The 16,481-nt window shown below is 38.8% G+C and overlaps 1 protein-coding gene across 1 annotated transcript in view; it reads left to right on the top strand.

The window, feature by feature from the left end:
• SUCLG2 (succinate-CoA ligase GDP-forming subunit beta) overlaps nucleotides 1–16,481 on the top strand; it is a 259,766-nt gene that overhangs the window by 47,142 nt on the left and 196,143 nt on the right. Inside the window, exon 2 of the mRNA XM_063114078.1 lies at nucleotides 11,327–11,468. Coding sequence (XP_062970148.1) covers nucleotides 11,327–11,468 — 142 coding nt within the window. The remainder of the gene's footprint in view (nucleotides 1–11,326; nucleotides 11,469–16,481) is intronic.

Here is a 16,481-nt window from a genome sequence, read left to right as displayed (position 1 = left end):
TCAGAGATGCACTGTAAATTGAGCAAAAATCCTGATCTGACCCTAGTCTGATTTTTTGTAAAGAAGAGCTCAAGTATTGTTTCTCTTGATCGGGAAACTTTCAAGTACTTTTATTCTCTAGCCTTATTCCCAACATGTCAGCTGCTTTGTTTTCCATACTTTAAAATGGAAAACAGTATTTTTAAGTCAGGAGTGGCAGTATACTTTTTGTCTATGGTGGTTCTAAGTCTTTTTTATTGACACAGGATTCACAGACCGACTTAAAAAAAAAAAAGTCAGCTGTAATAATGGAAAGCTCATGAGTTTTTTAGGCAATGGGACTTGATTTCAAATCTTGACTTTCACTTAATGAGCTGAGTGACCTTAGATAAGTTACTTAACCTCTCTCACCTTCAGACGTCCTCATCTGCGAGATGGGGATATCCTAGCTCAAATGAGATGAGAAGCAAATTTACTTAGTACGAGTAGCACATTTTAAGATGCTTACTGAACAGGAGATTGTTATGGTTCTTCCTACTGTAAATTACTGTTCTGTTTGTTTCTGTGATTGTCAAATGATTCAAGTATAGAGATTACATGATTAGAGTTTAAAGATACCTCCCCAGGGCCGAGCCCGTGGCACACTCGGAAGAGTGCGGCGCTGGGAGCGCAGCGACGCTCCCGCCGTGGGTTCGGATCCTATATAGGAATGGCCGGTGCGCTCACTGGCTGAGTGCCGGTCACGAAAAAGACAAAAAAAAAAAAAAAAAAAGATACTTCCCCAAACGCATTTAAAATGAACAGCAGGGCACAGTGGGCACTTTTTTTTTTTAATCATTTATGCTATCACCTACTATTTTTCTTATAGTGATTGCCGAGTGTCTACTTGTACACTCCCCCCCTTTATATTTCTGCACTTAACAATAATTGCTAACATTTTTTGAGTATTTGTCATGGGCACTGTTCCAGTTGATTTGTGTATATTACCTCATTCAATCCTCACAACAACCCATGAGAATGGGCCTCTTAGTATCTCCCATTTTATAAATGAGGAAACTCATTTCAGTTTCTGTTTCTTGCATACATAGGGTAAGTAGGATCCCACTGTACCCCTCATAGAGTTTAAGAACTCAGCCACAGGGGGCTAATTAATTGGTTAATTTATTTCCTTACAGTGCAAAACAGGGATAACCTAAATGGACAGTAGACAGGAGCATTGCAGTTCTAGATAAAAGGGATGTTATGTTACTCCTAATAAAGACCTCGCACTGTAGCCTGAACACAGAGTAATATATAACAGCTTCCTACTCTTTCTTCTACATCCGACATTGTTATTATTATTGTTTCTTTCCATAGGATCAGGCTTTTAATCACCCTTGTTTCTTTTCTTATCTATTTCTTTAGCGTTTTTTCATGTTGAAGGAAAGTTGACATGGTGGCATCACCACATTAGGCCTAAACAGGAAAGTATTATTATAAATTTTTCCTCTTATGAACAGGATTTCACTTATTCCCTTTTACAGGATGGCACAGTTAAAGTGGTCTTCATCAGAGCCTGTTTTAAGTGAGTAGGCCTTTTATTTTATGACACCCATATTGAGAAACATTGAGTTATATCTGTCTTTTTATTTGCACCCACATGTTTATTTGAAGCCTGGTATTTCCTAGGTAACGTGACTAAGGTAGATTTATGGGTGCTAATTTGCATACAGAGCAACACTGGCAAAAACTAAAATATAACAAATGCATACCAACTTTTGGCTTGCCACAGCCCACTGAGCATCTGCCTTCATTGCCATGCCCATAATGAGAGGGAAATATATTTTCCTCTGAGTTTACAGCTAATTCCTTGTTTGTATTCCACTGTCGTCATTGCTGTTGAGAGCTTGAAATGAGGTTTAAGAGCCTCTTCATATCTAACAGCAGGAGTTTATATTAGAGGTAGTAGCTCTATGTAACAACACACAACTTATGTTCCCCACCTCGATTTCATACTGCATCTGACGAACCTGCTATATTTAAGTAAGGGTGCAAGCCCTTCATTTTCCAGACAGGTTAATAGAGACTTAAGGCTATATAGTTGGGTTAAAGCCTAGGTTTGATTACTTCCTCTCAATGTTGTTCTTAAGTAGATTGGTTTTCATGGCACAAATAATAAATGAATTTATTCTTTAAAAAAATTTTTTTTAAATTATAGATTAGGTTGAAGATTTTTTGACCATCACCTTCCCTGTCCTCCCTCCCCGAGTTTACTGGCATTAACCTGGTGAATATCATCTGGACCTTTTCCTGTGCATTTACTTATGCATGTATCTATCTATCCTTAGAAGATACAGAATGTTGCTTTGTGTGTGGACATGTGTGTATAAAATAAAAATGTTATTCTACTGTATATAGTCAGCCCTCCATATCTGTGGGTTCTGCATCTGTGGATTTCACCAACCATGGATTGAAAATATTCGGGGAAAAAAACTCCACGAAGTTTCAAAAAGTAAAACTTGAATTTGCCATGCACCGAGTCCTATGTTGAATCCACATGAATAAAGTGATGTTTAGACGTTGTATTAGGCATTATAGGAAATCTGGAGATTATTTAAAGTGTATGGACAGGCTGGCCTGTTAGCTCACTAGGTTTGACCATGGTGTTGATAACACCAACGTCAATGGTACTGGACAGCCACCAAAAAAAAAAAAAAAAAGTATATGGGAGGATATGTGTAGGTTAGGTTATATGCAAATACTAAGCCATTTTATAACAGGGGCTTGAGCATCCTTGGATTTTGGTATCCAAGGTGGGGTCCTGGAACCAATTCCACACAGATACCAGAAGATGACTGTATATTGTTTTGCAACTTGCTGGTTTCTTTTGGTAATGGGTTTTGGAGAATAATCAATGTTAGGATGTTCAGATTTAACAGGCTAGACTAGTCATTGCTGCTATAACGAGTCATTAAGATCTCAGTGATTAACACTTGGAAGTTTTATTTCTCACTCATGCAAGTGTGGGTCAGGGGACTCCAGGGCAGCTGTCCTCCATGTAGTGACTCAGTAATCCAGGCTACTTCTACCCTGCGACTCCACCGTCTCCACATGTGTCTTCCAGGTCATTGCAACCAATGAAAAGGGCTATGGAGGGTTGCACATAGTCTCTTAAAAGTTTTTACACGTTAGGTGTAAGAGAACTGAGAAATGTAGGGTAACACATGGATACTGGGTAATACTGTGTTGTGACAGATTTTTAAATGCTTCATGTAGTTTGCATATATTATGGTCTATTTAACCAGTCTCCTATATGATGAGTATCTGGATCATTTCCAAAGTTACCCTTTATTTTGTATAGCACTACACAAAAGCTTGCATACATCTCTGCTGCATGTTTTATAAGGATAGGTACCCAGGAAGTGGACTCTCCAGCTCAAAAGAGGTGGGTGTTTTAGTTTTCATAAATGCCGTCAAATTGTTTTAGGAGGTAGTTGTACCTGTGTAGTTAACCATACATTCACACAATGACAGTATAAACTTCCATGTTTTTCACCATCCAATGGTGTCTTCATTGCTTTTGGTAGAATGGCTTCTCCTGTTTGTATTTCTTTTTTCCTGGTTACTCATAAGTCTTGGGCTCTTTCTAATACTCCTTCACGTTGCCTTCCTGAGTGAGGCAGTGCTACTGTGCAAAGCCTGGCTGAAGAAAGGCGGAGCAGGTGCAGAGCTGGTGGGCAGATGTGGCTCACAGATTCTCCCTTTGGGGGGCGCCCAGCTCAGTGAATTTCTTCCTATACTCTCTTTATCGATTCCCCCCGATGGTGCTATTTCAGTAGTCTCTACAGCTCTAATTTTAAAACCATGGGGCGAAGGATGATTTCTCAGTCGTGTCATTTTTTTCTGTGTAGCTGTCTAATTTTGCACTTTGAGTTTTCTTGTGAGTTTTTGCCTGCTTAGTCATTGTCTCGTTATTTCTTGGTTCTCTTTATCCTTCCCCTCATTTTTTATTCTTTTTCTTCTGCCTCTGCTCCCTTGTTCCCATAGGCCCTTAAATCTTTATGTGCTGCTTTTCTTTTAAGTTGTATTTTCCCCATCCCCTCCGAGCTTAGAAATACTTGCTCTATCAAAGAAACATGGAAGGGAAGGGAGCCAGGGCTAGGACATTGTGCAAGTCCAAAGGGAATGGCATCCAAGTGCTCATCTATTCCATCTGGCTTGAGAACATGATGCTGTTACTGAGATGGTCACTTTGCCAAAATCCATATGAAGGAAGGAAAGAAAATAGGAATTTAGTTCAGTTTTTATTCTACCACTTGCTCACTATGATTCCTAGGAAAGTCACTCCCACCTCTTTAGGCCTCAAGCTTCCTGACTGTAAAATGAGGAGGTTGGGCCCCAATGGTCCTTGGAACCCCAATGTATGAAAGATGGAACTGACTGGAAATCTTTTCCATCATAAGATACCAAAGTCCCCATTCTAAGTGGATCACTGCCGTTCCCTCCACCTTCAGACTGTGGAGCACTGTGCCAGTCTGGGTCCTGTCAGGAAGATGGAGATTCCATGAGATCATTTAAAGAATTTAACCAGGGGAAGAAAGTCAGCTACAGAGGTTGTTAGACTGATTGAAAGACAGACAGGCTGGGGAGTCAGCACAAGGATTGACACAGGTGGAATCTTCGGAGTCCTGGGAGAGGAAGGAGGTGGCATTATCAGGGTCCAGGGCCAGCCGATGGGAGCAGGAGTCATGGTGGGGGAGATAGTGGGAGTTGGGATTAGGGAAGGAAGGGCTGACTGCAGGGACCTGGAGCTTCAGAGCAGGTGCGGTCACTGCCAGAGGTGCTTCCCCACTCAGAAAGAGGACAGCAGGATCTGGCATCTTCCTCCCACTGTCTGGTCTCTGAACAGAGTCTCTAATTTAGGCAGAAGCCAGTTGGATCTGAGGGCAAGCAGGCAAGTAACTGGCAGAAACAATTGAAAGGCACGGGTCAGATGATTTAACTTCCCTTCCATTACTTGCATCCCAGAGTTCATGGATTCCTTGAAAGATTCCTGACTTCTGCAGTGAAGATATTATTCTAGGGTCTTAACAGGTAGCTCTTCCTAGGAGTTGAAATAAACTTCTACTGTTCTAGTAGCATCTTAGGACAACTCCTTGTCGGTTCCATCGCTGGCCGACCCGAACAGCCCTAGCCTCGTTCCTTTTGGTGGGCAAGCAAATGGCCCAGATTCCTTTTTCCCTCTGGTCCCCTTTGGAAGGAGACGGGGAAGAGAGCCGTGAAGAGAGGTGAGCACAGCCTCCGGCCCCAACCAGCCCGGTTTAAAGGTCGAGCAGTTCTGTTTATTATCACACAAGCACTTACTTTTATAGGAAGATGGGGAGGGGAGGTTTTAACATAATCCTATCAGCTTAAAGGTTACGAGAGCATGCATCCTGTCTCAATGCCTAGCTATTGCAACCACGCAGTGTTCACCAGTGTGGAAGCATGTATTTGGCCAATAAGGGCTAAGGCAAGGTTCCTGCAGACACCCCCACCCTACTTCCACCTGGCGCAGTCTTAGGCTGCCACGTTAATATGCCCTTGTGGGCCTATAATGGCGCCGCTTGTAATGTCACTTAAGGTGGCGTTAGTTTTTAAGGCTCGACAACTTCTCACATTTCCACCTCCCTCCCTCCCAAAGCCAGGAGTAGTTACATTTTACTTTACGTGTGTGGTGCCAGCTTTTCATGAAAGTACTATTTCTGGTAGACTTTTGGTCTTTTGAAGACAGGACACCATCTCACTCATTTCTGGGAATGTGGGGCCAGAATACAAATACAGGGAACCAACCCACAATTGATCAGTACTGTTGATCAGAGAAGCTTTGCTGTTTTACAGTAGACTGTGATCTTGGGCAAGTGTTATAGCCTTTAGCCTGACTTTCCTGATTTGTAAGATGGTTTTGTTAGTCAAGATAGCCGAGGTTATGCAATAGTAACAACTAATCCCCAGAATCTCAGAAGCTGAAAATCCACAGAAGTTTATTTTTCACTGCCTATTCATTGTGAGTCCCCTGGGATCTGTCCATCCTTACTCTGGCCTCTGGCTGATAGACTAGCGGCTATCTTGAATATTGCCATTCCACACGTCAAGAGACAGAGAACTTGGGTGTCGTGGTAGGGAGGCAACTAAGTGTGGGCCTGGATGTGTCACACACCAGATGTACTCACAACTTATTGGCTGGAACTAGTTATATGGTGTGATGTTGTGATATAATAAGAAATATGTATTTGGTCTGTGCCCCTGGTTCCTGGCACACAGCTTCTAAAACCATTGGAATCTCCAGCGGGATGAGAGTGTCTTTTGTATGCTTATGAGATGACTGGTGGCTGGGGGCCCGTAGGTAGCTTCAGGATGGGTGCTGGTCACCAGAAAGACCAAGGCATGATTAGAGGGTTGGGACTTTCAGCCCCACTCTCCCAGTCTCTAGGGAGAGGAGAGGGGCTGAAGGTTGAGTTAATCACCAATGGCCAGTGATGTAATCAGTCATGCTTACATAATGAAACTTCCATAAAAACCCAAAAGGACAGGGTTCGGAGAGCTTCCAGGTTACTGAATACATGGAGGTACCTGGACGGTGGTGTGCCCAGGGAGGCATGGAAGCTTCATGCCCCTTCTCACATACCATGCCCTCTGCATCTCTTCCTCTGGCTGTTCATCTACATCCTTTGTAATGAACTGGTAAATGTAACTAAGTGTTTCCTTGAGCTCTGGAAGCCATCCTAGTAAATTAATCAAACCTGAGGAGGGGTCTTGAGAACCCTCTGTAGGACAGCCAGTTGTTCAGAAGCACAGGTTAAACAACCTGGGGCTTGTGACTGTTATCTGAAGTAGGAGCAGTCTTGTGGGACTGAGCCCTCGACCTGTGGGATCTGACACTAACTCCAGGTAGTAGATAGTGTCAGATTTGAATTGAATTGTACAGCACTCAGTTGGTGTCTGCTGGAGAATTGTTGGTTGCTGTGTGGAGAAACAACCACCCCCCTCCATTTTGGTGACTAGAGGTGAAGTGTTCCATGTTGACAGGGTAAGAAAAGAAAAAACACTTTGGTTTTTCCCTATATCTTCTGCAGACATGGCCTTCTCTAATTTCAGCTAAGGAAAGGAAGTGCTCAGAAGGAGGGCGACTAGGAATATTTGTTGATTTGCACTAATGGCAGTGACAGAGAAGGATAATAATACTTGACTTTTCATGATTGCTTTAACCATTAGATAATATGAGTATTTAATATGTATAATGTGTAGTATATGGTAAATGCTCAATGAATAGTAGATGAAACTGTTGTTATTATTCCCTAGTTTTTATTACATTTTCAGGGCTGGCTGGTTAACTCAGTTGATTAGATACAGCAAGGTGTTACAACACCAAGGTCAAGGGCTCGGATCCCCATACTGGCCAGCTGCCAAAAAAAAGAAAAAAAATAAACATTTATATTACATTTTCAGCATATTTTACACTACTCATTTGCTTAGCAGATTTCTCCTTGCCTTTTTTTTTCTCCCTAGAAATGCAAAAGTAAACTTAAGTAGTTGTTCTCTAGACTTATCACAAATTCTTAATAAGTAGAGTTGACTTAATGAAGTTTCAGATTCATTCAGGGACCCTACTCTTTTAAGTTTGGGATTGACAAAAATAGGTGATTATTCTGTAAGAGGATCACTTTGTGGACTCATGGATTGGGTATCAGCAGTGGTTTTGGAAATATGTTCACTGTCTTGCTTTTCAATTTAAGAGCAACAGGACTTTAAGCTTGTTTTCATTTGAGTCAATGTAGAAACAGTCAATATGTATTATATGTCTATGAAGCTGGTCTCTGGATCAATTTCAGTTAGTTTGCAGCAGATTACATTAACATATCTAAAATTAATACGACGAGTGTTCTGATGAAAAGGAATTGACCATTACCACACTGTGGCTGATTTTAGCCTCCCATCAGATGCTCTTTTCAAACTATTTTTTCTTCTTTGGTTAATGGTTTTAAATTGGTACATCAACATAGACAATGTATTGATCCTTCCCATTTGCCTTTTAAAAGTGGTCCTGGATAATAGCACATAGCTAACGTTTGATGTTTTCTTTCATTAGGGGGTTTTTACTAAATACCTTAAACTTGTATTTTTCTTGGTATGTTATGTGGCACACTGTAAGGATTATTGTCTACAACTTATGTCCATTTATGAAATATTGTGTTTTTCAAATTACTAATGTTTCATTAAGACTTAAAAAATCAGGAGACATGAATACGACCCCAAAAGCACGGGCAACCAAAGGAAAAATAAACAAATGGGATTATATCAAACTAAAAAGCTTCTGCACAGCAAAAGAAACAATTAAAAGAGTTAAAAGACAACCAACAGAGTGGGAGAAAATATTTGCAAAATATACATCTGACAAAGGATTAATATCCAGAATATATAAGGAACTCAAACAACTTTACAAGAAGAAAACAAGCAACCCAATTAAAAAATGGGCAAAAGAGCTAAGTAGGCATTTCTCTAAGGAAGATATCCAAATGGCCAACAGACATATGAAAAAATGCTCAACATCACTCAGCATCCGGGAAATGCAAATCAAAACCACATTGAGATACCATCTAACCCCAGTTAGGATGGCTAAAATCCAAAAGACTATGAACGATAAATGCTGGCGAGGCTGCGGAGAAAAAGGAACTCTCATACATTGTTGGTGGGACTGCAAAATGGTGCAGCCTCTATGGAAAATGGTATGGAGGTTCCTTAAACAATTGCAAATAGATCTACCATACGACCCAGCCATCCCACTGTTGGGAATATACCCAGAGGAATGGAAATCATCAAGTCGAAGGTATACCTGTTCCCCAATGTTCATCGCAGCACTCTTTACAATAGCCAAGAGTTGGAACCAGCCCAAATGCCCATCATCAGATGAGTGGATACGGAAAATGTGGTACATCTACACAATGGAATACTACTCAGCTATAAAAACGAATGAAATACTGCCATTTGCAACAACATGGATGGACCTTGAGAGAATTATATTAAGTGAAACAAGTCAGGCACAGAAAGAGAAATACCACATGTTCTCACTTATTGGTGGGAGCTAAAAATTAATATATAAATTCACACACACACACATACACACACACACACAAACCGGGGGGGGGGGGGGAAGAAGATATAACAACAACAATTATTTGAAGTTGATACAACAAGCAAACAGAAAGGACATTGTTGGGGGGGAGGGGGGAGGGAGAAGGGAGGGAGGTTTTGGTGATGGGGAGCATTAATCAGCTACAATGTATATCGACAAAATAAAATTTATAAATAGCAAAAAAAAAAAAATAAAAAAAAAAAAATAATAATTCAGCAAAAAAAAAAAAAAAAAAAAAAATCAGGAGAAGATTAATGAGTAATATACAGTAAATGACAAGTATTGCTTGTCTGGCAATTTATTTTTACCCAAGTATTATTTATTTTTGAAGAAGAAGTACGGGCAACTTCAATATTAAAAACACCATTACCAGTATTTATAAGGATGGGATAGAGAGCTATCTTTAGGCTTGATCTTGTCAAAATTTGAGTTTTTTATGAGTATGTATGAATGATAATATGTTTATTTTAGGTCTCAGGGACTAATTTGTGCTTTTCTATTTTTAGAAGTGGTCAGTTTCTGGGAATGAAAAATTGTGTAAGAAGACGAAACTTAGGGTTTATTCATTTGGCCATCTAACTGGAATTTTTGGGGGTGTCTTCATTTGCCAAGCACTATCAGATACTTCATAAAGATACAAAGAAGTTTATGACACACTCTGCCCTTGAGTAGAACCCAGTCCAGTTATGGGGTTCTAGAGCCTCTTTACAATCTCCCTTGTCCAGAAGAGCTCTGTGAGTGCATCATAGTTTCGCGATTCCAAAAGAAAATGCCATGTTAAGGACACATTAGAGGTCCTAAAAGCTAATGGCTCCGTGTGGTAAAGCTCTGTAGACCTCAGTTTTATGGTCTGCGTGACACTGTTTTGGACATCCACCAAACCCATTGACAAGCCTCTAGGAGTTGTATCAGGTGATCTTCCACATCACCTGTTTTGTGATCCAGTTGTGTGACTGACTTTCTGGTTAGTTTGTGCATTAGTGGTATTGTCATTCTACCTCTTGAAAGTATTGTTTCCTTTTCATTATGATTCATAGATGGAAAGGAGTTTAAACTAAGTGTATTTACTCCCCGCCCTCTCCCCCTTTAAATGGAGCTTATGGATTTGATAAAAATGCTTTTAATATTATTGGATAAAATGAAAGGGAAGAATTTATTTGTACATGTCATTCTGCCCTTTGACTATTTTCTTTCAAAAGGTAGAAACTAATTGATAGTGCATATTGAAAAACCACTTGAAATTTAAGCAAGGATACTTTAATACTTACAAGTTGCAGTTTAGGAACTAGTTTAATTAAGGGTATCTTTCAGGTTACTACACTCAGACTTGATGCATGAAAAAAATAATCTCATTAAACACATAATGACTGTACCTAGACTCCATTAAAATCTATGGTAAAGAAGTGATTGATCTGTGGCCCAGTGACTTCAGAGAGTTAAAAAAAATTTCCTGAAATACTTTACAATGATTAATGATAGTGCTAAGCTCTTTATTTATTTGGAGTAAAGGTTGGGGGATGCATATGCTGCCTAATAGAGTCCTTAACATTTTAGAAAATAACTTTATTTTAAAATACTTATGGACTCACAGGAGTTGCAAAAATAATGTAACAATCCCATGTACCCTTCATCCAGCTTCCCCTAATGTTGACACCTCTTATAGTTGTAGTACAACAACAAAACCAGGAAATTGAAATTGGTATATTACTGTTAACTAATCTCCAGAACTTATTCAGTGTTCACCATTTTTCTTTAAACCTGTATTCATTTATGTGTGTGTGTAGTTGTCCTTAACATTATTTTTTTTAAATATATCTGGTGGCTGGCCAGTATGGGGAACTGAACCCTTGACATTGGTGTTACAAGGTCATGCTCTAACCAACTGAGCTAATAGACCAGCCCTTTTCTAAAGTTTTTTTTTGGTATCTGGCCAGTATGGGGAATCGAACCCTTGACCTTGATGTTAAAAGGCCACACTCTGATCAACTGAGCTAACTGGCCAGCCCTAATGTTTTTGACTAAAAAGAAAAAAATGAAGAATTAAGAATTTACATAGATTTTTTTTTTTTCCTTTTGCTTCTCTAAACTCTCTATTGCTGATTGCCAGTTGATGGTGTCAATGAGACTGGCCATATAGGTCGACTATTATTTTTGTTATTAATAAGTGTTCTTACCTTTCTCCCTCAATTTCTCTAGGCAGTTCAATTAACCTCCAGAAGATGGCTGAACCTGCAGGAATACCAGAGCAAGAAACTGATGTCTGACAATGGAGTGAAAGTTCAAAGGTTCTTTGTAGCAGATACTGCGAACGAAGCTCTGGAGGCTGCCAAGAGACTAAGTAAGCTAATTTATAATGGGCGTAATATACTTGCCCAAATCAGTGAATTCATAGGTAGCAGTTTTCCACTAGCTAAATTTCTTTGTTTTGGGTTATACGAGGTCACTTCAAAAAGTTAGTGGAAAAGTAGAATTAAATAATAACTTGAATCTTTCCCCAGATTTTTGGAGTACCCTCGTATTAACAGGAACAGACACAGGGGAGATCTTTGAATTGCAAAAGTAAAAAAGTCCAATTAGGAAATCTTTATTCTTTCACATGAGATAGCAGCACATGGGATGTCACTCCATTGTAATTTTTCAGAGTTTTTAGTCATCATTTCAACCAGTTCTCTCAGCTGTGGTTAGTGGCTGAGAGAAATGTGGTTGCAGGGTGTAGAGAAGCCACTGCAGAGTGAGGCAGGCGAGATAGTTGGCATCCTTCCCTAAGCCTCTTCAGACTGAGGGAGAGTTCTGTCTGCATGACTGGAGGAGAGCCAGGGGAAGAGCATGTATTTTGAAGTCAAGCTGACTTTGCTTCAGCGTTTTGCGCATTTACCAGCTCTGTAACTGTAAGTGCCTTCTCCTTTCTGTGCTTTCCTTTCCTTATTTATAGATCAAAATTAATAGTATTTATCTCCCAGTGCTGTTGTGAGTCTTTAAGGGCGTTTGTACATTGTTACATGGTAGAAAATCTAACCAATTTTTCTATTTATAGATTGAGAAATTAGGACTCAGTTCCTGCTGTCTGTTTTCCAGTGAACATTCTTCCTGATGGCATGTAGACTCTCTTATCATCAATCTGGATTACACCAACTAGTAGAAATATATATATATATAAAATATAAAATATAAAATATATATATATATTTTTAAACTTTCTTAGAGTCACATTAAGAGAAGCAAAAAGGAATGGGTGAAATTAACTGTATGAATACATTTTATTTACCCCAGTTTATTGAAAACATCATTTCGACATGTAATTAACATAAAAAATTATCAGTGGGATATTTTATGTTATTTTCTTGTTGTAATCTTCACCAATCTGGTTTGTATTTTACCCCTCCAGCAGATCTCATTTCATGCTAGTCCTATTTCAGGTGCTCAGTAGACCCACGTGGCAAGTAGCTGCTAAGTTAGTACAGATCTGGACAGTAGAAGGATTTGCATGTACAGTCTTTGCCTGCAGCATTGGAGAGTGGTTGTTTCCCATCAGAAATAAAGAACAGAGCATCTGCTGACTGGCCTTGTCCAGGCAGCTGTAGCAGAGTTTGGGAATGCAAGAAACAGGCAGGCACCATATTTCAGTGTTCCAATTTTCTGTGTTCTTTTAAGAGTAAGCACTGAGGTACTTCAACTGGCAAATGGTGTTCTTTTATCTCCCTTGTAAAGTTCTCCCAGATGCTGATACACCAGATCCTTTCTATGTTATGTCAGTTGAAGAGTATATTTATTCTCTCATTGAACAAATATTTACTATGTTGACCATGTATTAGGCACTGTGGATACAGCTATGGAAGACAGGCAAGCCCTTCCTCTTCATAGAACTTACATTCTAGAAAGAAGTTAATTTGTAATTTTCAGGTGCTAAATGTAGAAATTGAGAGCAAAACTTATATTTTTAAGAATGAATATTGGTTTTATTTTTAAAAAGGATCAAAATTGGTTTTTACGGTGAGCAAAAACCCAGTAAAATTAGGCCTAAACCTGGATGAAAGTTCTTCAGTGAACTGTGGTAATAGACTTGGTAAAGGTTAATATTCCAACCTTTTCATGAGAAGGGATCATTTTTATTTTAGATTCCTGTGGTTTGGGGATTGGGTAATGTAGAGTGAAGAAATGTAAAGTTCACATTGGTCTTTTATCTTCATTTTCCCCATTATTTTCTTAAATGCAGCGAAGCACTAGTATTGTGGGTCTCTGGGTCCTTTTAAAGGGAATTCTGGAAGCTGGACGATTACTCCCCTCAGCCCCACCCCACTTAGGGAGGATTTATCTTGCAGATTTTCATGGTGCTGTGGACTTGCTGAACTAATTGGCTTCTTTGTCATGGGTTTGTTTTATAAGCATTTATTTAGCCATTGCCTTGTGTTTGGGGATTGTATTCCATGTTTTTAAGATGGTTTTTGCTCTGGAGAAATTAGCAATGTGGTATACATATGTGGGGGCTGGGGTGAGGGAGAAGAAACAGTAAAGCAAGTTTAAATAAAAGAAAATTAAAATTAAACAGTGAAAATGAATTTTCTTAAAGCCAATTTTGGTTCTCGAGGAGTGGTTTCGAGAAATTCAAACTGGATAAAGGGTTGAGAATGATGTGGCTGTGTGTGTGTGTGTGTGTGTGTGTGTGTGTTTTCACCTGTGCATACCTGTGATGTGCCTTTAGGTGGAGTAGCTGATGGAGGAGGACCTCTCTGTGTAGAGCCAAACAGAAATTTAGGGAACTACTTCAAGCACCTCATTTGGCAAATGAATGAGAAATATTTCCTTACTGTGTAGTTTTGGTAGAAGGAAAGTCTCTTTTGGTTTCTGTTGTTGAATAGTTTTGATCTGAGGGGAAATTTGTAGCATTGGAAGAAGAGATGGTACCTATTCTAATTGGCTAAAAGTGAAATGAGTTGATAGTAAATGTAAAACAAAGTGTGCACGTCACTGAGATTGCCTGGAGAGAGCAAAGCAAGAAGAGTCTGGCAAAACTTCAGTGTTTACATTCTTGTCACTATAAGATCAACAAGAACCAAGAGCACAATTTGAGATTTACCAAGTAGACTTGAGGTTAAAAATTTTTTAATTCTATTAATTATTATTATTTTTTTACCACCAATTTGGTGGTAAAATTAAAGTTCGATTACACACATGTTTTCTTGATTGTCCTGAAAATAGGGCCTCCACCTTTGAATTATGATATTATAGTGGGAGAAAATTACACAGAATGGTAATATGCCTAACATGAAGTAAATGCTATATGAGATTTGATTGCTATCATCATCACCATCAGTGGCATCTAATTCCAGATGGGTCACTACTGTCATGATTCAAAGTCATAGAGAGATCGGCGATGTGTAATAATTAGTGTACTGTCAATCATATGTTAGGAGAGTTCACATTTTAATTTGAAAGGTTTATAATGATTGAAATATATTTGCTTACCTTCCTACTTTATTCATATTTAGATTTTGAAATAAAATGACATTTTATAAAATATTTTGGAAAGTAAATTTTGATAGTAGCCATGCCTGTGATTTCCAGTGTAATCTCTGTGTGGCTTATCCCACAAATCTCTTTCTTTATGTCTGAGCCCACATTCCTTTTGTCTGTGGGCCATTTGTTTATGTGCCTTTGGCTCTCCTGGTCCAGAATGAACCTGTCATGCCTTGGTGTTCTCCAAACTTCCTATTCCTCGTCTCTCTGCCTTCTTACTCAGCTGAGATAGTTCCAGGTCATCTTTAATGTTTCTCATGTCTGTCATATTCAGTCAGTTGCCATATCCTGTCATTGTTTGTGCAGCATTGTTATTTTACAAGCAGGGAAACAGGCAAGATAAGGTTAAAAAACTTGCCAAGGTTGTGGAGCTGATAATTGACCAAGATAGGATTTGAACCCAGCCAGATTAGATTTAATCTCCTCCCCAAGCATTTTCCTCTGCTAACTTGATGAGGAGATTCTTGGGAGATTTTTACGTGTGGGTCAGCATTTTTAAAATGTAAAATGCATATTAATAAAATTAGAAGATTAGATTAAAACTACATGTGGGATATTCTAAGGTGCAATTTATAGAAACTGAGTAATCTGCAGATATTTTCTTAATGATTCATTTTGTTGTGTCTCTTTGGGCAACAGTTTGTTAGTTTGAACATTTATTTAAAATGGATAATGCAGACCTTTTGTTTCTGAAACAATTCATATGATAAGATATTGAGTGAGATCTTCATTTTACTGCACAGACAATAGATTTATGTCTGATTGAGAGAGTAAATTTGGTTTGGTGAATTAAGTTTTTAATATGTGGATAATATTTTTGCTGCAGTTTATCAGAGCTACATTTTGCAATCACGCTGTAGGGAAGGAATTGTTTCCCTTGCATACAGTTACCTTAGGAGGCTTATTAGTTACATACTTTCCTCTTCTTATGGATTAAAATTAATGAAAACAATTAACAGGTAATTACAGAACACCTACTGTGTGAATGACTAATCTTTATGTTGCCTTTTCAGTTATCTTTAAAGAGGAATGAAGGAATGTTTCTCTTGTATTGGTCCGAGGAACTGAGTAATTTATAAAGAAAACAAAATTTATTGCTTACATTTTCAAAGGCTGGGAAGTCCAAAGGGAACACATCTGGTGAAGGCCTTCCTTGGTGGTGGCAACAGTGACTGAAGGGTCTCACGTGGCATGGATGATGGAGCAGAGAGAGAGAGAGAGAGAGAGAGAGAGAAAGGCCTGTCTTAAAAGAGTATTTGCATATAAACAGATAACATTTTTCTAGGACCACTACCTTTCAGTTTTTGGAATCTCCACGATTTAATAATTATTTCATTCAGATTCACCTGAGACTCTCAACATTTGATTAAGCAAGAAAATTGTATTTCAAAAACTCATAGTTTTATTTTTTGCCAGGAAAGAAAACTGAAATATGAATACAGAAATTAATCTTCTCTGAGCTACTGACATGCATTCTAAAATGGAGATAAGGGGTTTTTATTGAACTTGGCTAGCTTTGGATTGCTTTCAGTTATAACATGTTTTCATTTGTCAATATGATAACATATTCTTTTTGTTTTGTATAATCACGGTCCTAAAGCCTAGTGAATTACTTCCACCATTAAGGAATTGTATTTTATGTAAAAAGGGAACTGCCACCCACTGACTGCTGATTGACATGTTCTTTTAATCCTATAGGCAATTAAACATTGCAAGCCTCCTTGATTGTTGTGGCTTTGAGTATCACATTATGTAGTTAGGATCTTGCAAAAAGATCTCATCTCCTTTGTGTTGAGATGATGACTATTTTTGTCTTATAATGACAGGTGAGAATAAC

The sequence above is a fragment of the Cynocephalus volans genome, chromosome 11 (genome assembly GCF_027409185.1).
Source record: "Cynocephalus volans isolate mCynVol1 chromosome 11, mCynVol1.pri, whole genome shotgun sequence".
In the NCBI taxonomy this organism is placed as follows: Eukaryota; Metazoa; Chordata; class Mammalia; order Dermoptera; family Cynocephalidae; genus Cynocephalus; species Cynocephalus volans.
Note: the sequence above shows the minus strand (reverse complement) of the source record. Positions and strands in the feature narration are given on the sequence as shown.